Raw genomic sequence first — 25,697 nt, 5'->3', positions numbered from 1 at the left:
CCACCATTGGGTGTTCTTAATGAAATAAAAATTAATGAAGTGATTTTACTATGTATAAACTATACCATTGAAAGATAACCTAAACTATATGTAGTATTAATTACATGTGGTAATTTGAGTTAAAAAAAAGAAATGAGAGGTTTTGTAAACAAAAAGTTGTGACTTTTCAAAGATAAAGATGAAAGACGTAAATCTTAGTATCATATGTTATACATAAAACAAAGATTTTAAAAATTAGAGTCATGAAACATTCACTTTTTTAAGGATATTAAATTATCTTCTGAAAAACAGAATGTGCTATTAATTTAGAATATGAACTTTTCTCTTCTTAGGTCATGCTCTTAAACCTCAGGTTTCCTCTATTTTTACATCATTTTTGGATGGCTTAAAAAAGTTTTATATTACAAAGGTAAGAATTTTTATAAAGTGCTAAAATTTTAAGTGCTTATGATATTGTTTCATGCCTTCTTACCCTTTCTGTGTTACCTATGTTTTTTCATGATTCTGTGTACATTTCATAATAATTAGTATTCATGTTGGAATAAATATTTTATTGAATAAATCTGTTATTCATTTAATTTCAGAAATTTTTATTTTTCCCCAGATTTGAAGTTTCTAAAAATAATAGTACATTAAACAGTTTCATGCATTTAAGATTTTTTTATAGTTTGATTTTTTTAATAGTAGATACTGATAGCTAGTGAAATAAGAGTATGGTTTTTTTTTTTTTTTTAGTCTTTGTTGAATTCTTTTTCTAAAGGGTTATACCAGTTTACAGTAACTCTTGTGATACACAGGTGCTATTTCTTTGTTGCAACCTTGCTAGTGCATGTGGGAGTTTTGTTTTGTTGTTTTAAATTTACTGAATCCAGGGAAGAAAGTGGTACTTTATTTTAGTTAATGTTTCTCATTGAAACTCCAGTGAGACTCATCATTTCCTTATATTTCCTACGTGTAGTTTTTGTGTGAATTGGTTGACTATGATTATTTTGCCAGGGGTTACAGCTTCATGGTATTTTTCTTGGTGCCTCACTGTATACCCTTTGAATAATGGAATTGTTAGATGCCTTTTTTCAGAAATGTTGCAAATAATTTTTTGAGTCAAGTGACTCCCTTTTTTAAAAATTTTGTTTAATGTTTATTTATATTTTTTTGTGTGAGAGACACAGAGAGAGAGAGAGAGAGAGAGAGAGAGAGAGAAAGAGAAGAAAAAGGAGTGTGCACAAGCCAGGGAGGGACAGAGAGAGAAGGAGACAGAATCTAAAACAGGCTCCAGGCACTGAGCTTGGACAGAGCCCGTCATGGGGCTCAAACTCATGAACTGTGCGATCATGTGTGATCATGACCTGAGCCAAAGTCAGACACTTAACCTACTGAGCCACCCAGGCACTGCCAAGTGACTCCCTTTTTAATTAGAGTTTTTCATTTTGGTGCAAAAGTTTCAAATTTTTATATCTTTTTTGTGATTATTTAATCACTTCTCTTTTTTAATATTTGTATATTTTGAGAGAAAACGTGAGCTCACAGGTACGGGGGAGGGAGGGACAGAGAGAGGGAGAGACAGGATCCCAAGCAGGCTCCCAGTTGTTTGGGTTGTCAGCAGTGCAAAGAGCTGGATGCAGGTCTTATCTCATGTCTTGAGCTGAAATCAAGAGTCAGATGCTTACCTGACTAGGCCACTCATACACCCCTATTTAGTCACTTCTGAGCTTAGAAAAGTCTTCCTTTCTCCAGAGCTATGATTGGCACCATTTCTTCTCTCTCATACTTTTTTTTCTTAAGTATGAATTTAAAATATTTTATCTTTGTTACTATTTGAATTTATTTCAATTTTATGGTGTAAGATAAAGATCTAAATTAATCTTCACCTTCCACTCCCCCGGTTCCTAACCAGTTATGACAGCACCATTAACTTCTCTTCCTTTGCTCTTACTTTGCTTACAATTGATTTGCCATGTCTAGGAGGTCTTCTTATATGCTTACTCAAGAAGTAGACTTCATTTAAATGTATCAAATACTGTATGATCTCTTATATGTGAAATCTAGAAAAAAGGTACTAAAAAAACCCAACTTAAGTTCATAGATACAGAGAACAGACTGGTGATTGCTAGAAATAGGGGGTGAGGGGTAAGAGAAGGCGGCAAACTTTTTGTTTTTAGGAGGGGAGGGGTAGAAGGAGAGGGTGAACTGTTTTTGTTTTTGTTTTTTAGTTTAAATAAATTGAATTTTAAAAAGGTATCACATTTCTTAAAATGAGCTTTTATTCTTAAAAACTTGAATGGATTTAATTACTGTAAATCTAGTTCTCATTTTTTTAGAATTTTCCTTGTTATCCATCATTACCTACCTGTTTATCAACCAGAAAAATTTTAGAAACTCTTCATTTTAGGAAATCCATTGAAGTTTCTATCAGAATTGGAATAAACCTGTATATTAATTTGAGCAAGAGTTCTCAAGTTTATTTACTTAGTTCAGGCATTCTAGAACATTTTAGACATGTTTTCCTAATGAGATTATATCTTTTATGATTAATTTTAGATGTTTTATATTTTAATTTTATATGTAAGAGCTCCTTTGAAAATGTTATTAAGAAGTTATTGTTATTATTGTTATGTAAGGATGCTGTTAGGTTTTACTTTTTCTATCCTGTATCTTGCTAATTCATTGTGTTCTATCATTTTGGTGTTTTTATTTGATTCTTTATTGCAGTTATAATTCTTACAAGTTATTTATTGTATTCCATACTGATATGTCATTTCTATTAAGACCATGGCATATCTTGAAATTGGGTATTTTTCTGTAGTTTTGTTATATATAACAGCCTGAATAGGTGTATTAAACATTCTTTTTGATTGACATGTAAAGTTTCAAAGCTCAATTTTTAAAGAGTTGGTATGTTTGAGCCCAGATTAGAAAAGAGAACAAAATGTTTTTGATTTACTGTTTCATAGGAAAAGACTTATCTGTTAATATTTTTGTTGTTGTAGTTTAAAGGATTTGATCCAAATCAGCTAACTGTTGCTACATTACTGTTTGAGGGGGACCGCGAGAAGGTTCTTCAACATGAAAAACAAGTGTATGACATTGCTGCAAAATTTGGGTATGGCTTCAAGTTCATAATGCCAAAAGAGCGTTAATCTAAAATTGTAGTATCTATAAGCACTTGTTAATGTGTCCCTTAAAGTATTTAATTTGTAACAACATACGATAGTCAACTTAAAATGTTGTGTTGGTTTACTTTCAAAATTTGCAGAAAATGTGATTGGTATGTTGCTCTTGCTTGTATAAGCATATATATTAGGATATATTAAATATCTTATTACATGTTCCCATTAATGCTAATTTTATAATACTGCTTTTGTTATGCTAGAGTAAAATATGAAAAAATTCATAGTCAACTTAATATTTAGTGGTAATGGTATATCTATAAAACCTGTTATTAATATGTTTGTGAAAGGAACTTTTTAAACAAAAGAATTTGATAAATTATCTGTACTCCACCCCTTGTCACTCACTATTTTGTGCTGGTATAAGGAAACAGAAAACATTTCATATCTATAACTAACTGAATAATGATTGGGTGGTTTCTGTCTGTCTGCTTGATGGATTATGAGATTGATTGATGAGAACTGTAGTGAAAATGCCATTTATCAGGACTACATTTTCCCCTCTCCTTTTTAAATACGTAAACTAAGTTTCCTGGATACCAGTCTCCTTTTTTAAAAAAATTATTATTATTTCAGAGTTTAAAATATATATGTTACGCTTCATCTGAATCCTTCATAAATATTTACTTTAAATTCCCTTTTTTGCTATTTATGAGAACAAATGAGCACTTAATTTGGAGCCTTGTGTTTTAGAATGCCTCACTTTTATGTATTTTTCTCACTTACGATATTCAGCCCTTTATTTTTAGGGTTTTCTGAACCTTGTGTTTAAAGGCAGAATTCTTAGATCTAATCTTCAGTGTAAGTTTTGGTTTACTTTGGTCCTGTGTTTGAGTTTGCAAATCAGCCTCTCAGTGTTAGTCTTACCTTATCCTGAAATTGGCAAGTAGAATTTAAATTTTGGGTTTTTTTAAACTTTTTTTAAATGTTTATTTATTTTTGAGAGACAGAGAGACAAGAGTATGAGCAGGGGAGGGGCAGAGAGAGAGGGAGACGCAGAATCCAAAGTAGAATCCAGGCTCTGAGCTGTCAGCACAGAGCCCAACACGGGGCTCAAACCCACAAACTGTGAGATCATGACCTGAGCCTAAGTTAGATGCTTAACTGACTGAGCTGCCCCTAAATTTCTTTAATAAAAGATGAAATTCATTAATCTTTTACTTTTCCTCTTTTCTAGTACCTTTTTTGGGAATTACTCATTTTTTAAACTAAATTACTTAAGAGTAATTGTGCTATAAAAATTCATGTAGTAGCCAAAAGTCTTAGATTTCAGGTTAATATCTGAATTTAGTTTTGAAATGTACATGGACCTATTTTTTAGTTTCTAAGTTATGTGGAGTATATACATATATATATATAATTTGATTTTAAAACATTTTTCTTAAAATCCATGGTATTAGTCAGAAACAAGTAAGGAGATTTAAATTAAAAATCTTTTCTATCTAAATTAAATCTTTTAATTTCTATTATAACCTTAAATATTAGAGGCTGAAACTTTTAAAAATTATTTTTTATATATTTAAATATTTAATTGGGATTTCAAAATTGTTCAGGAGTACTTGTAGGGAAATCGATGCTATAATATTTGAATCCCTTTATGTGAAGTTAATTTTGCTTAGTTTCACCTCATTCCCCCCAGCCACCCTTCCTACCTCCCACACATACACTGACATATGCATTCAGATGCAGAGAAATTCTACTTTGTAGTATCTCTAATTGTAATTACAATTCCGAGTAGCCGGCAAAATCATTACTAGTTAGTAGTGTGCTACATTTCTTTTTGGACTGGGGTAGGATGATGACAAAATGTCTTTTTGTGTGAGAGAAGATGTAATTTTTGACCTGTCTCATCTCAGACATCACTGTTGATGTATATACTAGACACTTGACTGAACATTTGTTAAGAAAATTAATGAAACTGAGTATCTTTCCCTGACATTTTGTATTCTATTTCATTTATACCTAACTGCTGTGCCACCTTAAAAGAGTGTATTTTAATCTTTAGGTGTTTATTAGAGCCATTTTGTCAATTGAAGTTGAGCCACCAACTGTCATGAACTCTCTTGTCATGTAATGCAAGCCTAGCTTTTCTCAAGTGATTCCAATCATTTACAACTTAAAAGTAAGAAGAAACTTCTTCAAGGTGAATCCAGGTCTTTTTAGATACTGATACTGAAGTCCCGGAACTCTTGATTTTAATTCCAGCAATTTACTTATACCAAAAAGAAACTTACACAAAATTCATCCATTAAAAATAGGTTATGATAAATGAGATACCATTTTAAAGCAAGAGCAAATTATTAAAACTCAGACTCTGCTTAAGGTCTCATTTTTTTGCTATTATTATTTGCTACTTATTAGTTATGTTATAATTAATTTCTTAATATACTTTCATCCTGGCTTCCTTCATTTAGATTGCAGATATCTCTGTATTGATAATCCAGGCTGTAATTAGACAGGTGACTTAGGGCTATTTTGATTTTGATTTGATACTTGGAAATACCTTCATGTGGTTTTCTGGTACTCTTGGTTTTCCTCATGTTTCTCTATAGACACTAGTTCTTGGTTCTAATCACTGAAATATTCAGAAATGTTTTTCTTATTTAAGATGGCCACTGGGCCAACCCTTGCTCCCCAGAGACTTCATCTACATAAGTAGATGCAGGAAAGTAGCACTAAATTTCTTTCTGCTAAAGTTTCATAAGTTAGGTTAGCTCATGTATTTTATTTTGAACCAGGGCATTATTAATCTGTCCTTTATTTTCTGTTCTTTTGTTTTATCCTCTGTTCCTACCACCTCATTAACTCTGAATTGATTGTTTTTAAATGAACTACTCCCAACAGGTTAGAACATTTTTATGTGTCATTTTAGCCATTTTCCTCCTTACCTTCCACCCCTACCCTAACACTGTTAAATACCTTTGAACACATATGATCCAATGGAACATAATAGCAAATGTTGAGTAATCATACTTTGGTTGTTTATCTATGCTTGCTAGTAATGTACTTTAACTTCTTTAAGAGCTAAACAGAATAAACATTCCCTGTCAGCAATCATGGCGGATGTACTGACATTTACCATAGAACTTAAGGTAATGTGTTATTGTTATTTTTGAAGTGTATGCTTAAGTTGTTTAAGTGTATGCTTTAAGTTGTAATTCAACATGAGAGTGATTAGGTTCACCAGATGGCTCTTTTATATAAAAAGATTGTCTCTCATTCCTCTTTCATTAGTCTTCCCAGCCCTTTCTCATGAACCAGGTTTAAATTTAAGAACCTTGTTAATTGATGTTTGAAATTTGTGAAGGGGAGCAGAGTCAGGGATCAATGTTGCTACTTTAACATAAAGCAGTTTGAATCTTAGCATACCTTTTTGGAGTGGCTGCTACGAAAATGGCAACTAAGAAGCATTTAATTTCTACCCCCTACTATTGTTTACATGTTGTATTTTAAGACAGTCCTGTCTAGAAGATAGAGTTCTGAAAGCTAAGGAAGTGGGGGAGAGGGACAGAAAGGGAGAGGGAGGGGGGAGAGAGAAAAAGAGAGAGAGAGAGAGAGAGAGAGAGAGAGAGAGAGAGAGAAAGAGACTTTTACAAAAAGCTTATTTGCAGGGAAACCTATGATTCAGAAAAGCAAGCCCAGAATGACTTTTCTTCTCCTTTGGGGTTTATGAATTTAGAATGGACATCAGTGTCTTCCTGTTTTGGGTAAGAGAATGCATGTTCTGTGTGGTTTGTCACGCTGAATTCCAAAGTGCAACAGATCCTCCTGGCCCCTTTGCTCCCCCATCCCAGTCCCCGGTCCCCTCTCCAAAAGATACTAGAAGAGGATCTAAAGAAAAATGGCTTGGGGCACCTGGGTGGCTCAGTAGGTTAAGTCTCCAACTTCAGCTCAGGTCATAATCTCACAGTTCGTGAGTTCAAGCCCTGCATCAGGTTCTGTGCTGACAGCTCAGAGCCTGGAGCCTGCTTCAGATTCTGTGTCTACCTGTCTCTCTGCCCCTCCCCTGTCACACTCTCTCTCTCAAAAATAAACATTAAAAAAAATATTTTTTAAATGGCTTGACCTGGAACTGCAGGACTTTTTCTCATCCTTATAGAAGAGAAGCCTACTAAATGTCCATATCTGTTACTTCTCACCTAATATACACTTAGAATGTGCCTTCTCAAGGATTCCCAGCACAGGTCTCTTGCACCGTTTGTTAGTTCACTCTCTTTCTACCTACCACTAGGCCCAGAATGAATTATTCCCATTTCCCTGCTCAGTAGTTCTTTTTCTTAGACTTAGTATCTGACTGCTTTGTATCTACGTGAGGTATAGAGTCAGATATTTTCCTATATACACTTGCCACAGCGATTTTCTGACTAGTTTCCTTTTTGTTTTGGAACTTTGACTTACTGCCTCAACACTAATCCATTTATATTTGTTTATATATAATCTAGAATTATATTGTTCCTTCTTACTTTTCACTCTCAGTTGCTTGACGTAGGTTCTGTCTTCTTTGCTCATTGACATTCTGGTAATACAAACAATCCCTCTCATTTCATCTCATTGCATCCCATCTCCAAGTGGTTCTAGACTAGAGCTACTTCCATCAAGTGTTTGCCACTTCTCTCAGTGATACTAATTCATGTATATGCAGCTATAATTCTGGCTATCCTGAATCAGGATAACTGATTTGGCCTATACATCCTAGCCTAAAATTGCTTTACATTATTTGTATAGCACAAGGGCACATCTGTGTTATATTATTTACTTACTGCCAAATCCAAGCGAAACTTCAGAGGAAGGAAGAACTTAATCATAGGCGTTAACTGAAGTATAAGAAAAATGATTCTTCCAGAAGAGGTGTAACTAACAGAGGCTCAAGACCTGAGTCTTGGGCAACACCATAGTTAAGGGTTCAGCATCCTGAGATGAAGGAGGAGCAATTAGGATACTGAGCAGAGAGACATAGAAGCTAACCATCCTTTATGACCCAAGAAAGTCCCAGTTTTCTATCTGGTTTTATTGAGGGAATTTTTTGTAGGTACTTTGGGAGTTTGTGGTAAGTTTTCTTTAGTGACTAAAAATAGTTATAATTTAATTTCTGCCTAATGATGAAAACAAGCAAAATTAAAAGCTCTTTACTGAAGTTTGAAATCAATAATCATTTATAGTCTTTTAAAATAAAAATGACTTTCACAAAGCAAAGTAGTTGGACTGAATTAAATGTTACATGGGATTAGTTCTAAGTAGATCACCAAATATAATTTCTGTGAATAATAACAATGTGTCTAATACTAAATGTACTATGTGTTAAAGTATTCAAAACACTTCTTGGTATTTGGATGATATAGTCAAAAATTATACATCTTTATACACGAATAGGGCTAGAGTAACATGAATATATGAATAAAATAAGTATTTGAAGTATCTTGTTGTGCTTGTAAATGTTTACGTAAGCTTGCTTCTCATGGCTAATTCCCTGTACTTTTGTCAATATGGGCAGAAGTAATTGAGTTCATGAGTTAGTTTTATTAGTTTGTTGGATGCAAGTTTGAAATTAATGACCAGACTGAGATATTAAAAGTATTTTTATGTTTTTGTTATCCAAGCTTATTCTTTTAACAGCTCTTTGATATATTTCTGATAAATTAGATTACAATAAAAATGAGATGCAGTATAATTGTTAATCTGTTAAGCAGTTATCATGAGGTGTCATATTAGGTTTGGTTATTTTTGTATATTTTTAATAAATATATATATAATCTTAAGTTTGTTCTTTAATTACAGTGGGTTGGCAGTTGGAGAAGATAATGGACAGAGAGGTTATTTACTGACCTATGTCATTGCATATATTCGAGTAAGTGATCTCATATTTCCCTTGTTAGTTTATATGGCATATACTTTTTCTTTGAATGAATAAAATTATTTTCTTAAATTTTAAGCTAGTATGATGTAGCACATCATGTGACATGAACATAGGACTAGCTACAAATTTTCAGAATCTCAGTTAAATCTTCCATATATGCTTTTGAGGACTTTGAAGATTATTGAGATCATTCTGCTCTTTAAAAGAATGGAGTCTTTCTCTGGAAGTTGAGCATGCCATTCCTAACATTGCTTGGTTAGAACCAAGCTGCCTTATTTAGCAACATTTCTCACTTGACTCATAATCAAGTTTTAAATATACATATTCTTTCTTTAACTCATTAAAAATTGGTATTTAACTTGATTCTAAGTAGTAATTGGTTCACTGGTGATGTTTACTATGTAAATTATAGAATTAAAGAAATAATTTGTCTGTGTTTGAGCTCCAAAATATTTTAAATTCCACATTTTCTGTTTGTGAGAAATAGAAATGGTTACTCCAGGAGTCTACTTATACTTGTTAATATGAAAGTATTCTTTCAAAAGTTTATTTATTTATTTTGTTTTTCTACTTTGGCAGTAATAAATTCAAATTTCTTAATTGTTTTTTGCTACTGTTAGGATTACATTTCACAAATATTGCTTGTTTATATAATTTGAAAAGTCTTATTTTAAAAAGTTATTTCTCAGATATCATATTGAGAATTTGACGTTTCCAAATACTTCATTTTCTGATTTTTGGAATTTGTTCTGAAGGAAATACTTACATAAATTTATATAAAACATTTTTACTTCTCTAAGAAAGCTTCAGTTGTGTTCTTATTTTAAAACTAATCTTAGGTAAGATCTAAATTTTAGGTTGCAATGAATTTGAAGCATATACGTTTTTCTGGGCACTCCATCTCTCCATGTTGATAAGGAAAATTACATTTATTGCTTGTGTGCTGTATTAGAAATTGTGATTAAGACATTTACAGATCATGAAAAGTAATAGATGATTTTAGGTCTTATAATAATGTTAATAGATGATTTTAGGTCTTATAATAATGTTTACCTCCACAGACTGTTACTACCCCAAGCTCTCCCATAGTAAGCATTTTGGTATCCACAAGTTTTTGTTTGTTGAGCATTTTCTAAGTATATTGACCATCCCCCCATATTACTAAATTCAGGATTCTAGAAAATGAAATATAACTGTAATAAGTACAGCTTAGATACATAGACACTGTTAAAACTGAATCAGAAGCAATTTTGAGATGAGAGGGATTATTTGTTTTATCTTATTTTTTATTTTCCTAGTGCTTAATGCCTTTGTCACCAAGGTATGTGTTTACTGATAAACGAATGCACAAGAGAAAAGCCACACATTTTAGATGAGTAATTTGGGGAATTTTCCTCACAACCAGTGGTAGAGTTGAAGTGAATCATTTTACTAGAAGTGAAAACTTAACAGTATTGATTTTTCTACTTGTAAAATATTCTATCTTTGCATCTCTGTGGTGGCTTAAGAATTGCTCTTTCCAGTTTAAATATCAAAACAGAATTGTATTCTGGGTAGTATAAGTTACTTACCATATAAGCATTATATCTTATGTGTTATAAAATATATATTTTTCTAGCAGAGGTGCTTCCAGATATCCTGTCTTATTCAGTTACTACAAAGAGAGGCACACATTATTTTCTAATTTGTTTTTAAAGAAAGGTTGTTTTCAGGAAAGGGAGATCTGCCTTCTTCCTTTAGTTCCCCCTGTGCCTACTTCCCTGCTGCCCGGGTCCTTTCATCCTGATGACCACTTTTTCGTGTTGTTTAATTTCCTATTTAGGCTAATAAAAACATCTGTTCTGCTAGTATCCTCTACATGTACATTAGACAGTTCTTAGAGGTTCCATTCCTTGGAGAAATATTTGAGTTCCTGCCATGTGTCAGGCGCACTGCCTGGTGCCAGGCGTACAAAAGAGAATAAGACAGACAAAGTTCCTATCCTCCTGGAGGTGGTAGCTCACACTCGGGGCCACTATCCATTGCTTTTATGGGGTGGAGAGTAAAGAACAGTGGAGGTTAAATTAGAAACAGTTATGTGAAATACTGAAAATATGACAGTATTATTGATTCTTCTGCATCTGTTGTAATTTCTTGATTTTTGTGTATTTGTGTTACAGGACTTGGGTTTGGAATACTATATATTAGGAGAGTCTTTTGAGACTTCTGCTCCTTGGGACAGGTAAAATATAATAAAATGCCTGATATTATCCAACTATGCTGTAAGAGTTGCTGAAATAATATATCTTTTTCCATGAATATACAAATTTTAAAATTTTTATAAAGAAACATTGAAACAAGGTAATCACTTTTATTTAAATTAATACCTTCATCAGAATGTCATATTTGCCAGCTTTTTAAAAAATTTAGGCAGATTTGTCCATGTCTCATAGAAGGAAGGTGATATTTTAAAGAATCTTATTGAACATTTAAGTGTCACTCTATAGTTGTACTAGCTTTGATATAAATCCTTAAGTGCTTAATATGCTTGAAGGTTCTCTGAAACATCCCCCCAAATTATAAAACCAGTGATAACCTCCTTTTGTAATATATGATTTAGCTTTTGATATTTGTATGGGTACTAAGGCAAGATCTTAACTTGCATTGAAGTGATTTCTAAAAGAAATCTAGCTTAAGATATTATTTATAATTTCTCCTTTTATGTTATGCACATATACAAATATTGGTTAAGGAATTGATAATAAAAACCGATGAGGAAATGTGAAGTGGTTTTATTAAAAGTGGACTTGTGAATTAACTCATTCAGTAATAAAACTTCTTAAGAAGATTGTTAGTACCTTTTTATTCTAGTATGCTTTACATTTTATGTTTTTTTATAAATTTACAAACTATTTTAAAACAATAATAAAGTACGTAACAAATCCCCATAAATCTACCTTTTAGATATTACATATCTTAACATTTTTGTTCTACCCTCTTTTTTTCCCTTCCCCAGAAACCTTTTATCTTTTCTGCATTCATTCTTTATATACTATGGGTTATGACTTTTGGTGCATTCATGTTCATATTCCATTCATTGTAAAAGCAATCAATTTATGGTATCAATCTGTTACAGTTTTTGATACTAAATTTTAACAAGCGATAAATCTTATAAACAAAAAGAAACATCAACTTACTGAAATCTGAACTTTTGAAGAGCAAATATCGTTTGGTAGCCAATCATAGTTGTCTCAAAGACCATTTTAGTCTCATAATTTTCCTTGCTGAGGAAGGTAGATTAGTGTAATGTTAGTTTTTCAGTATTATGAATTTCTTCATCAATTACTTTTACCTGATGATTGCCGTTTGGTTTTTTATTCCTGCAACTCTGGAAGCTACTCATGTACTATCTTTTCATTTTTTTTAATTCTTGTACTTTTTACATGTTTAATAGACTCACTGACAATATCTGTTTCATACAGGGTTATATATTTGATTTGTTTTCATTTAAAACAACTTTGTCAGCTGAAGTTTTCATAAATAAAATTAATGGAAAGCAGCTACATTCCTAATATAAACTGTACTTGTTAGCCATTTAACATCTTGTTTTTTCTCTCTAACCTTTAGCCTGGTAGAGACCATGTTTAGCAGAATCCCAAGGGGTCAGAGTCTTCAACTGTCACACATTATTAGGCTGCTTGGCCTTTTCATACATAAGTCTCGTAAGGGATTATTTGTCTTACTAGTTAGTTTTTGTGTATGTCTCAGTAGTTCTAGCAAAATAACTGTATCTGTTGAGTGCACAACGAATATTCTGAATAGACTCCTAGAAATGAACTCAGGAATAATGTAAGAATGTAGCCTATAAAAATAGCTGTCTCAAAGGTCTGATTTGGAGATTTAGGTTTTGGAGAGACCAGCATGAGGCTTGGGATTAAACCAAGGGAGTAGACACAAACCCTTATAGATGGTATGGATTAAGAAAAAAAGAGGGCCTAAGAAAGAAGTCCAGGGAACCCCAAAATTTACGGGTAGGATATACAAACAAGAACTAGCAAAAGAGAACAATATCTAGAGGATTTGGAGAAAAACCAGTGATGTGAGAGAAGCCCAGGAAAATTTTTTCAAGTAGGAAATATTCAACAGGGTTAAATTTGCTAATAGGTCAGCTGAGAATTTAAAAGTATACACAGTTATGTTTATCTTACATAGACTGATTGGTCTCTGGACTGTATTGGCCTTTGTACAAGTTCCATGTGAAAATACTTTTAAGAACTCCCCTCTGGGGGCACTAGGGTGTCTCAAGTCGGTTAAGCATCTAACTCTTGATTTTGACTCAGGTCATGATCCACTGGTCATGGGATCGTGCCCTACATTGGGCTCCATGCTGAGCATAGAGACTGCTTAAGATTCTCTCTTTCTCCCTCTGCCCCTTTCCCCAATCACATAATCTTTCTTTCTTTCTTTCTCTCTCTCTCTCTCTTTCTCTTTTCTCTCTCAAAAAAAATTAGGAAAGAAGGAATTTCCTCTGTACAAATCTTTTCTAGAAAGTATCCTATTAAGGGTTTTAATTATTCGGTCATGTTACTTGTCCCATCTCCTCCTTGTTATTATTGTAGATTATCATATAGTATTATTATGTAGCACTTAAATTCCATTTTCTAGAGTAATGAGAAATAACGTATTTATAAATTTATAATATTCATTAATCCCTGTAGCTATTAAAGCTTACTTAGTAAGTTTTATTTGTATTCAAAGTATTTGTTTTAGAAGTTGGATTTTCAAAATAAAGACAATAGATTCTAATAATCTAAATACTTTTACGGGAGATATTTTAAAAATAGGCATCCTTACCATTCCATAAATGAGGCATAAATAACATTGATAAATTGCATTTGCCTATACTTTCATAGAATTAAGCAGAATTGAACTTAAGAGAATTATTTTGTAAAATTAGAATTTGTAAAACTTTTAGACACTATATTAAAAAAATAAAATTTGATATGCTAATAAAATAGCTAACAAAAATTAAACCCATTTCCATATTTATATTGTAGCCATATATTTTTGTTCTTATTGGAATATAGATAATTTTAATATGTTTCATAAAGCATAATCCATGTAAATATTACAGTTTTTATCAAATTGGTTCTCACACAGTCAGATCAGTCTTCAGATGAGAGATGGCCCAGTCTTTTGTGTTTCTTTGTTATCTTTTTCATTCTCCTGATTCTAAACAGACTAAGATGAAACAGAATATGTAGTAATAACAAAATATTACAGCTCACATTAAAAAAATATATTAAGATATTTTTTCTCTGGATCTCCAACCTAGAAGTTCTGAATGACATCTGTTTTCCATTTTAGAACTTTTTCCTGAGCATGTTCCCAAAGTATGAATACATCACCATTAGACCTCTTCTACTCCAAAATAGGACCTTAAAAATTATATAAAAAACCAAACAACAAAAGAAATCAGATGCCTTTATATTTTAAAACAATGGTATCTTGGAGTCAAAATGAAATTTGGTGAAATATGAATAAAGTCTATGTTCTAGTTAATAGTGATGTCCTGAAGTCAGTTTCTTAGTTTTGGCAAATCTATCATGGTTATATACTATATTAACATTAGAGGAAACCAGAGAAAGAGGAACACTTTGTACTATCTTTGTGACTTCTCTGTATCTAAAATTATTTCAAGGTGTGCCTGGGTGGCTCAGTCGGTTGAACGTCCGACTTCAGCTCAGGTCATGATCTTGTAGTCTATGAGTTGGAGCCCCTACATCAGGCTCTGTGCTGACAACTCAGAGCCTGGAGCCTGCTTTGGATTCTGTCTCTCTCTCTCTCTGCCCCTCCTCCACTCATGCTCTCTGTCTTTCTCTCTAAAAACATTTTAGGGGCGCCTGGGTGGCTCAGTTGGTTAAGCGTCCGGCTTCGGCTCAGGTCATGATCTCATGGTTCGTGGGTTTGAGCCCCACATCAGGCTCTGTGCTGACAGCTAGCTCAGAGCCTGGAGCCTGTCTCCAGATTCTGTGACTCCTCTCTCTGACCCTCCCCTGCTCACTCTGTCTCTCTCTCTCAAAAATAAATAAAAACATTTTTAAAAAATAAAAAATAAAAACATTTTAACATTAAAAAATTTTAAAAAATATTTCAAATAAAAATTTATTTAAAAGATAGGAAAAAAGGATTAATATTAAATATTATCAATCCTCCCTTCCCTTTATGAACTACTTTTATACATAGTAGTTTCATCCCTGTATGAACAGTTTTATACATAGTTCAATTCAGTAAGTCTTTGTTAAACTAGATTTTAGCTTAGAGCTGGACAAAAGGCTATTGGAAATTTGGTATAACCTCATGATTATTGACTAAATTATTTTTATATTAAAAGAAATATCTTAGACATGGACACAGATTCATTCAACCCATATTGAATTTTCATTAACATATTCAGTGTAGCTTTTTTAAAAGCTTTTAAAATCTTGTCATTAAATTTTTTTAATGTTTATTTTTTGAGAGAGAGAGAGTGTGTGTGTGTGTGTGTGAGCAGGAGTGGCAGAGAAAGAGGAAGACATAGAATCTGAAGCAGGCTCCAGGCTCTGCGCTGTCAGCACAGAGCCCGATGCAGGGCTCGAATCCACGAACCATGAGATCATGACCTAAGCTGAAGTTGGACGCTCAACTGACTGAGCCACCCAGACACTCCTGATTAAATTTATTTTGAAGTTGGGTTTATCTCAGTATAGGAAACTGCCTTCAGGAAGCTTGAGTATGCTCTTTTGACTTCTATTGTTCAAATGGCATAAAAGGGGAGAACTTTGCCCCTTTGAAGCTATGAATGGAAGGCTCAATTTGAATGATCAAGATTCCTATTCATTCTTGAAGGAATAAGTATGAAATTGTGTTAGAATTTCTGACTTGAAGGATGCCAGATAAACTAGCATTTGTTAGGATTTTTATTATTTATTTGAAAACTTAATATTGTGTTCCATTATATTTTCTAGGGTTGTGGATCTCTGTAGAAATGTAAAAGAACGAATAACAAGGGAATGCAAAGAGAAAGGTGTTCAGTTTGCTCCTCTTTCTACATGCAGGTGAGGTTTTTATTATTGTTTTTCTTTTATTACTTATTAGGGGTGGGGGAAACATATTTTAATTACTGGAGATGTAATTTGCCACCAGAGGAATTGCTTTGGTCTATTCCATTTAGCAAGGTTTCCTTTCCTAAACTTCACTTTTGTCACCTTCTTAGGATTGTGCTACTAGGATTTTAGAGCAATCCCGAACGCTTTAGGAGTAGAATACATTTCCATAAGTGAGTCTTCTACCCCTGCAGGACAGCAGGACAGTGAAAAGCCAAATCTTGGAGCCCTGAGGATAAGTAAGGGACTTCCTTTTAATTCACTGAAATTATAAGTCACATATATATTCAAGAAAAAATAATACATAGTCAACGTAACTTTTTCTTCAATAGATGAAAAAGTTTAACCACTTTAACCACTTTATTAGTTATTTACTCAATGAGTGAGCATGGAATAAAGGAATGAGTGGAGCAAAATATCCAAATGAAGAATAACTCGTTGCTTTCAATAGATCTTTCTTTAATAATGGAAATATTCTTTATTTGTCCTTTATGTTATTGGTGCCACAAGCCACATGCAGCTGTGGGGCTGTTGAAATGTGGCTAGTGTGACTGTGGCACTGAATTATAAATTTTATTTAATTTACAATAATTTAAATGTAAAACACCGTATGTAGGTAGTATCTTCCATAGTGGACAGTTAGCTGCAAGTCTTGTCCTCTTTGCTAATTGGCAACAGTCCAAAAGGAGGTCTTCTTGCGAAGGAGCACTTTGTATTTGGTCACTTGATAATTAAAAGACCTGAATAAACACCAGAAGATTAAATGTATCAATGTTAAATCAAACATGTGACTTATCTATAAAGTTATAGAATTAATTGGAATGGAGATCTAAAATAAAGGGAAATTAGGATAAATTATGTGAAAGGGAACTTTAAAGTAGATGATTCGGTCATAATCTAGCACTTTAAAATTTATTAAACATTCTATGTTGTATAATGGCTTCTTTTTTTTCCTCCCATGTGTCAGGGAAGGGGGATTTCAAGAATATAACTCAATTAATTTGTAGAAACAAAAAATGTTTAATATAAGCATAAATACAAATTAAGTAACTTGGGAAATAATATATCTTTATTGTTAAGTGCACCAGATGCTGGACTCTGAAACAACAGATACATCTCACCAAAACAGCATTTCTGTGTATTTCTATCCATGATGTTTGTTCTGATTTGCCTGAGATCACTTAATCTCAGTCTAGGAGGGCAGACCTAGGCCCTCTTTCAGCCCCAGAACCAAGCCCAGCTGGCCTACTGTATTGCCATGACAACTGCCTGCTTAGTTTTTAAATTTCTTTCGTTTGTAATGCTACCTGTGTCTGCGAAGCAAAGGCACTCTTCTGCTGTTGTTTTATTTGTAATTTTTAGTAAAAATAGTAATTTTTAGTAAAAATTTTGGATTTTATTAGTAATTTAATTTCTTTGAGCTCTAAGTTGATTGTAGGTAAAGCAAAGTAATACCATCTACTTGATGAGACTCTTGTGAGAATGAATTGAGAAAGCAGATGAAGGGCTGTATGCATGCCATTTTATTATTGTGAAGTCATTACATTAAACTCTAGGTAGACAACGTATACTAGTGCTAGTAAGGGAAATCTGAATATTTTTCTTCTCCAATGACAAATCCTCATGAAGATATCCAAGTTAAGTCTTTGCTATTTTCATATAGCATGATAATTTGCATGTATTTGCTTTGCAAGACTAGAAATATTTCTGTATCTTCAAACTGCTATCTCTTCTGATTTTTTTTCTATCTTTTACACCCTCATCTTATACTTCCTTGCTACCATATTGTGTTTCTTAGTTCTACTTATTGCCCCCATTGGGACAGATACCGTTTAGAATTTGCTAAATTTTTGCACTTCTGTTGGGGTAAGAAAGTAAAATTCTAACATGAGATGTGAGGAAATCATCTTTCTTATACATTAACTGTTCATGTCAACCAGAAGGACCTCCTTGAAATTGTGTCTTTTGTTTCTGTGTGGGAGAGACAGGGTCTGACGGACGTTTCAGGAAGTTCCAAACCTATTTATTAACCTATGTATTGACATGTTTTAGAACAAGTATATTTGAGGTTGAATCTGGGAATATATAAGCTAGACATCTGTTCGTAGAGATTATTGACCAGTTATTTGATATATCTGTAGGGGTCTTGTTCTGTACAACAAAAAGCTTATAACTTGGTAAACCTACTGGTGGCTTAGTGAGTAATCTTGGAAAGAACCTTTCCAGGGTAAAAACGTACATGTTCTTTCCCTTTTTTTTTTTTTTTTAATTTGGAGATATATTTAAAAAATAAGTCTTTTTTCTTAAAGTCTAATAACAATTTTTGTGTTTATATTATGAACCCAAATTGATACTTAATTCTTCTTTTGACAGTCTAGTCTGCTAAGCTTCTTTACTATAGTTCTGAAAACAAGGCCTAATAATCCAAAAGTCATTTGTTACAAGTAAAATTTGAAACATTTTAAATAATGGAATCTGTTTTCATGCAGTTGAGAATTTATTTATTTTTTTATCAAGTAGGAACTTAACAGATTTTATCCCCACTTCCTTTTTCTGCCCCATCTCCTTTATCTCTCTAGACTCCCCCCTCCCATTATCAGACTGTCATTGTGATAAACCACTACTTATTGAATGTTATTGGGAAGTAAAATATTCTGCCTCAGGATGCCTTCTGTAATAACACAAGTCTTGGTTCTTCAGAAGGAGCTCATAAAGCCTAAATAATGATAATCATTCTGTATTGTATATAGATGGACTTAGAGTGAATTTGACATATGCCTTTTATTAAGTAGCTGTTTTTTAAGAATGTTTTCTGATAAAAACTTCTATGCACAGCTTCTGTGATCGTTTAATAAAACCAAAATTTTGAATGTACACAGTCTAGTTATTTGAATGGTTTTAATAAATGGGAATTTTAAATATAGTTCTTATATCTCATACTTGATAAAAACTAACATTTCACCAGAGTTTGATTTTAGTTTAGTTTGATTTGAGCTGCTTAATAGTGTGGCCAAGGAGGTTGTTGTGTGTTGAGTGTAAATACTGAATGTGTGAAACACATTTTTAAACTAGTTTTTTAAAAGTTACTCCAAAATTGAAATGATTACTGAAATAAGTCTAGCTCTCATTGAAACTGAAGGTCCCAAGGAAAATAACTAGCTGTAGGGTGCATTTATTGAGTTTATTTGTTTCATTTCCATCTTTTAAAATGTACTTTGCATATTGGAAGAAAAATTCTAACCCAAATTTTCTGAAAAAGTTTTATGGGAAGAAATTCCTAGCCAGTGTGTCTAACATAGGTAAAGTACTCCAAAGACTTTTTAGAAATTAAACAATAATATTATGACTTGGTAGCCATGCTATTACTTGTCCAGATGACTTTTGGAAGAGGTTGGTGTTAAGTATCTTAAATGACAGAACTGATCTATTAAAAGGTGTTGGATCTGATTCACTTTCTGAAGTATGTATACCCAAATTGAGGTTTTCCAAAAAATGTTTTTTTAATTATTTTTACTTCGTCTTTGTTGAGATACTGATCAGTGAAGCTTTGTTGTGACTTTTAAAAGCCTGCTTATCTATTGAAAAGTGAACTCTTTGGTATAGATCCTGGATTTGTTGAGAAATAGCGGTGCTTTCTTAATATTGAGTTGGCATATTCACTTTATTGATTCAAATATGAGTGACATATATTTTACTAATTGCTATAAATTTGTTTCATTCAGGTATCCTTTCAATTTATTTAAATTTGGTTATTCCTAAATGGTAGTGCCCTCATAGTTAAGATGGTTCTCCAATTTTTCTTAAACTTTGTAAATCTGGTACTTAAAATGTAAACATTCAAGGCATCTTTTTTATGAGTGTGAATTAACACTAGAAGAAAAACACAGCTGGCAAATTGACAGTAGCATTGTTAAACAGTTCATTTCTTCTGTTCTGAGGCACCTAACATTTGGCCTAAAAGGCCATTAAAATTTTAGATTAGAATCTATTTGTATTGTTGTAGTAAAAAGAGTATTTCCTCTGTATTTTCTCCTTCTGTTAAATTAAATTCTTTGTAGGAACCTCTGTAAATTGCATTCATAGATTTGACTATGATTATTTTAGCACTCCTTACATTTTTTTCCTCTAATGTTTATTTGTTTAGAGAGAGAGAGTATGTGTACAAGCTGGGGAGGGACAGAGAGAGGGGGAGAGAGAATCCCAAACAGACTCTGTGCTGACAGTGCAGAGCCCTACATGGGGCTTGATCTCACGAACTGTGAGATCATGACCTGGGCCGATATCAAAAGTCAGACACAACCGCCTGAGCTACCCAGATGCCCCTTAGCATCTTTTAAAAGCTTCACCTAATTGCATTTGGAAAGCCCAGGTAGATATCTTATATGTGATTTAATAATCTAATGTTCTTGGTGTCTTTTGTAAACATACATACAACATGCACATGTATGGGGCCCAGAGAGTAAAACCTTCAGAGACAGTATTTTAAAGCCACATTGCCACATTTAATATGATCATTAAATTTGTTTATGAAGTTCTTAATAATTATTAGTATGAAGTTAGAGAAGATGCTTTATTTTATACAGTCTGGTCATTTTTGATATTTGAACATTTCTCTTATTCTCTGAGTTTTAAGTTCTCATGCCTATTTTTGTTGACTTCAAGGAAGTTTAGAACACTTATAATGTCCCATCTAGTCTACTTGGGGCTTCTTTAACTCTGCTATTTCATAAAACAACAACAACAACAAAACTTCTGAGGAGATGGGTTGTTTCAGACCAATTAGAGAAACATCTATGTTGTTTTTAAAACTTAAAAAAATTTTTTTTTCTAATGGTTTTTTGTTGTTGTTGTTGTTTTTATTTTGAGAGAGAGAGACAGCATAAGCAGGGGAGGGTCAGAGAGAGGGAGACACAGAATCCAAAGAAGGCTTCAGGCTCTGAGCTAGCTGTCAGCACTGAGCCCGACACGGGGCTCAAACCCACAAACCGTGAGATCATGACCTGAGCCGAAGCCAGACGCTCAACCGACTGAGCCACCCAGGCACCCCAGAAGTTTTAAACTCTTTAGACTGTATAATAATCCAGACTTACCCCAAAAAAGTTAGAAATAGTACAAATAGTTCCTGTATTTCTTTCATCCAGGCAAGCAATCCAAATTCCTTCCATGGAATTAAGGAGCTGGATAGAGAATAATATTATGGTATAAGCAAATCAGATGATCTTGCCTTTAAGTTTCTAGATGTTAAATCTGATTTCACTTAACTTAAAGCCTTGTGGGGATTGTCTCTTTGTTTTCTAGGGTGACGCAGACTTATGATGCAGGTGCATGTATCTATTTCTACTTTGCCTTTAACTACAGGGGAATAAGTGACCCACTGACTGTGTTTGAACAAACTGAGGTAATTTTGCATACATGAGTATATTCTTACATTCTTTTATTAATTTAAATAAACTTTCCTATCAATTTATGAATTTTAGTTTGACTCTGTTTAATCACTCAATGGCTTACCTGGTCGATAGTCAATAGAAATTAGAAGCATATTTATTGCACTGAGTTGTATACTGAATTGTGAGTCTAAAATTAATATTCTTTATAGATATTAGAATTAATATTCTATAACCTGTGATTCTTTGGTTGTTACTTACAATCTGTAAGACCGTATTAAATAACAAAGGACTGTAGGAACCCTTGATATCATTTTGGCAGTTCACCCATTTCTGGATGCTGGCTACAGTTGAGGTCAGCAGCCCTAATGTTCTTGGTCTGTGTTGTAGTAATATCCTAATTCTAGATTTATAATTGCTTGATTGCTCTAGCTATACATAGGCCATAGAGGTTCATTTGCTACTGGTTTTGTTACATTCCTTAATTGGCCTTAAGATTCCAGTTTATATAAAGCCTTCTGTTTGCTGGTATTTCTTGTAAGTATGCCTAGAGTTGAAGAGACAGACTAGATTGGAGGAACTAGGAGACTGAGGTTTGCTAAAACCTCAGGTTTCTAGTGTTTAAAACCTAGTGTCTTAGTGTTATTTCATGCCTGCCAAAGGCAGCACAATGGGATGATTCAGTGGCACCCTTTTAGACTCAAACCACAGACAGGGTTTGGTTGGCTTCCCTCCTATGCCTCCCTCCCCCGTTTTTACAGCTTTTTTGAGGTATATTTGAAATACAAGAAACTACACATATTTAAAGTGTACAATTTGATGAGTTATGCACATGTATACACCTGAATCAAATATCACTCCATTTGAAATAATGAACATATCTGTCACCCTCACCAGTTTGAGTACTTACTTCCCTATCGACTTAGCCTCTCAGTGTTAACCTCTGGCTGCTCAGAGGCCCGTTCCCTGTACTACTGTAAGAGTGAGATTATTCTTTTCTCCCTAATCCAGACTGCCGTTCTCTAAGTACTATTAATTTCAAGTAATTATTGCTTTGGTTAAAATCATTTGTTTAATCAATTCAGTAATTTATTAAATTTAAAATGTTACATAAAATAATTTGTCGGAAGGTACAATGATAGCATATTTTTGACTCATTTGAAAAACCTAAATCCTGAGTGATGAGTGTTCATCTGAGTGCCTTTGCAATGAGGTGCGGTCCACCGAGCCGAGCCGAGCCCTCTTCCCTGTCCTGACTCCTGGCCGTGCTCACGCACGCGAGTCTTTCTCAGAGGTTTTCCGCGCGGCAGGTCCTTCACCTCGCTGCTGGGATATGCTCATGAATTGAATGTGATTCTACTTCTGTTCCCCTTTTCTTACACTCTGCACTTTAGTCATGCTCTGTTTTGCTGTAAGTGTTTGATTTTCTAACCTTAGTTCCTCTAGAAGGAGCTTAGGGCCTAACATGTTACAGGGAGAAAACAAGGGTTTTGTTTGTTTGCTTGTTTGTTTATACTTAGACATCCATAGGTCTGACAAGTAGCTTATCTCAAGACATTGACCTAAGAAATGATCTCCATAAGGGCTTTTATGGGTGATCTCTGATAGCTCTGCAAGGAATTTTGAGTCTGATAGCCACTTTATGATATTTAGGGATTAATTTAATCACCTAAATGTCATTTTCTTTACCTGTGAAATAGGGATAATTATAATTATTACACAAGGCTATAGTGTAAAACAAGTGAGTTACTATAGGTAAATTGCTTAGTACTTTTTGCACATAAAATAAGCAGTCAATAAATGTTAGTTACTAACATTTGTTGGTATAGAGAGGTGTTTACTTCAGAGTAAGACTTGACTATCTTCATGAAACTTACTGTTAACAATTTTGTGCTGCTGAATTGATCATTTTGTCTTCTTGTCTAGAATCTTGAAGTGACTATTGTAGACATTGTGACTGTTCACTAGAAAAAATGTATAAAACTAGGCTACATATTTTAATTGCATTTTAAATGTAGTTAACCAAAGAGAAAGGAATATTAGGCATCCAGTTTGTAGTTTAACCTAGGAAGTGTGTGCGTCCTTTGGGAGCTTGGTCTTACTTTCACTTCAGAGTGAAACCTAAGTAGAAACTATTTGCTGTGTTGTTTCCAAATACAGGCAGCTGCTAGAGAAGAAATCCTTGCTAATGGAGGGAGCCTGTCGCATCACCATGGAGGTATTCTTTTTGGGGGGTAGAATTTCTACTATACCTACTATTAAAAATAATTGGTTTGATAAAATGGTGGGGAGAGCCATAATAGTACATGATTTGAAGGCACTTGATATTTCTTGAGAATTTTTATGTCTGTCATTGAGTTAGCCTAGGTTATGGTAGTAACCAATGGAAGAAATACTAAACATTACCTTTTTTTTCCCCAAGTATAAAACTTCTATTTAATATAAACACTAAGTTCATTATTTGCCCTGCTTTAGATATTAAAAACAGAAATGAGTCAACATTTTAATTTCTGCATCATAGACCTTTCCTTTTTTTCTGTCTTGCATATAAATCAGTTTGACTTTCTGGTTGTTTTATACTCCCTGGTTGTAGGTTTCTAAGATGTTGGCAGTATCAAGTAATAGAATAAATACAGGTCAGATCATGTTGTGATAAAACTTCTATAACTTACGTGCATTTTCAGGTTCTAGGTCGATTAGTCTTTATTTGTTGAAGACTCCAAGGTTGATGAAATGGTATCTTTTTAGAAGTTATTGGTTTAAACTTGAATGTATCTAGGTTTGATTGCATATTAATTTATTAAGAGATTCTGCCTTCTTAAATAGAAATCTTTTATTTCTGTCGTATTTCTCATGTTTTTATTTTCTATAGAAACAAACTCTAAACTACCTGGTTTCCTTCATTGCCTAGAAAAAGAAACTAAGTAAGCCTAAATACAAAACATGTTTCATATGTGCTGGTAAAATGAAGATGCTTTCCCTTTGCCAGCTTGTCCTCTTCTAAACTGGTAAATATTGGTGGGCCCCAGGGCTCGGCGCTGAGCCAGTCTGTCCTGTGTTCACCCCCTCAGTGATTACCTCAGTCCCAGGATTTAAAACACCAAGTATGTCCTGATGACTCTCAAATACCAGAAAGCGTCACCACCATGACTTTCTAGGTCAAATCACTATTTCTTCCTGCTGAGACTTCTGCAATAGCATCTGAACTGGTCTGTCTGCTTTCACTCTTGCTCCCCTAAGGTCATTTCTATTACTGCCAGAGTAATCTTTTAATGAAACTCAGTGTTTTCTCCTCACAAGGCAGAATAAAATCCAAACTCCTTCTCAGGACCTTCATGGATATACATCTGTCTACCCGTCCGCATCTCTTACTACTTTGTTACTCTAGCAGCATCGGCCTTCTTGCTGTTCCTTAGACATACCAACCCTCTTTCCTCTGTCAGGCCTTTGCTGTTTATTCCCTCTTTTTCTGATGTTCTTTCTCTTGTCCCCAACTCCCAGCCCCAGATATCTTCATGGCTTACTTTCCCCATCATTTAGTTCTCTGATAAAAATGTCACTTTCCTTGAGATGTCTTCCCTGTTTTCTTGTTTAGTTTCTGTGTTTCTCATTGGAATAAGTTCGTTGAGGTTACTGACTTTATCTTAATTTGTCACTGTGTTTCCCAGTCCTGAGAACAGTGACTGGCTCTTCTATATATTAAGTGCTCAATGAATATGTTTAGTGACTGGATAAGTGCGCAGGTTTTCACAGAATTTGGGGCAGTTTTGCAGATTCTTAAGCAGCTCTGAGTCTTTCATGTTGCAATTGCTATAGTCTCATTACTAATTTAGCTTTAAACATTTAATAATCAGGCCTTGTTTGAATATAGGGTCATATTTAATCCTGGAAAGGCTTGGTTTGTCCCATAATACTTCTGAGGAAGTGTATTAGCAGAGCCAGTTATTCAGTAGAGAAGTAGGGGGAAATAATGTGCATTTCTCGGCAAGTGCACGACAGCAGCCATTTTAGTGTCCCTCCATAGATGCCTTATGTATGCCAGATCCCAGTCAGACCTTGTCTTAAAGCAAATAAAAGGTCAAGAGACTCATACACAAAGGGGAAGGAACATAGGCATTGGAATCAAATCTGTATTTGACTCCTGGGTCTTAACACTTAACTAGCTGTG

General features: G+C 33.7%; 1 protein-coding gene across 1 annotated transcript in view; it reads left to right on the top strand.

The window, feature by feature from the left end:
- The window catches only part of AGPS (alkylglycerone phosphate synthase), a 127,267-nt gene that overhangs the window by 85,843 nt on the left and 15,727 nt on the right, over positions 1-25,697 (top strand). The window contains exons 13-19 of the mRNA XM_029934335.1: positions 333-409; positions 2,988-3,100; positions 8,943-9,012; positions 11,181-11,242; positions 16,008-16,097; positions 21,444-21,543; positions 23,690-23,747. Coding sequence (XP_029790195.1) covers positions 333-409; positions 2,988-3,100; positions 8,943-9,012; positions 11,181-11,242; positions 16,008-16,097; positions 21,444-21,543; positions 23,690-23,747 — 570 coding nt within the window. The remainder of the gene's footprint in view (positions 1-332; positions 410-2,987; positions 3,101-8,942; positions 9,013-11,180; positions 11,243-16,007; positions 16,098-21,443; positions 21,544-23,689; positions 23,748-25,697) is intronic.

This window comes from Suricata suricatta, chromosome 3 (assembly GCF_006229205.1).
Source record: "Suricata suricatta isolate VVHF042 chromosome 3, meerkat_22Aug2017_6uvM2_HiC, whole genome shotgun sequence".
In the NCBI taxonomy this organism is placed as follows: Eukaryota; Metazoa; Chordata; class Mammalia; order Carnivora; family Herpestidae; genus Suricata; species Suricata suricatta.
Note: the sequence above shows the minus strand (reverse complement) of the source record. Positions and strands in the feature narration are given on the sequence as shown.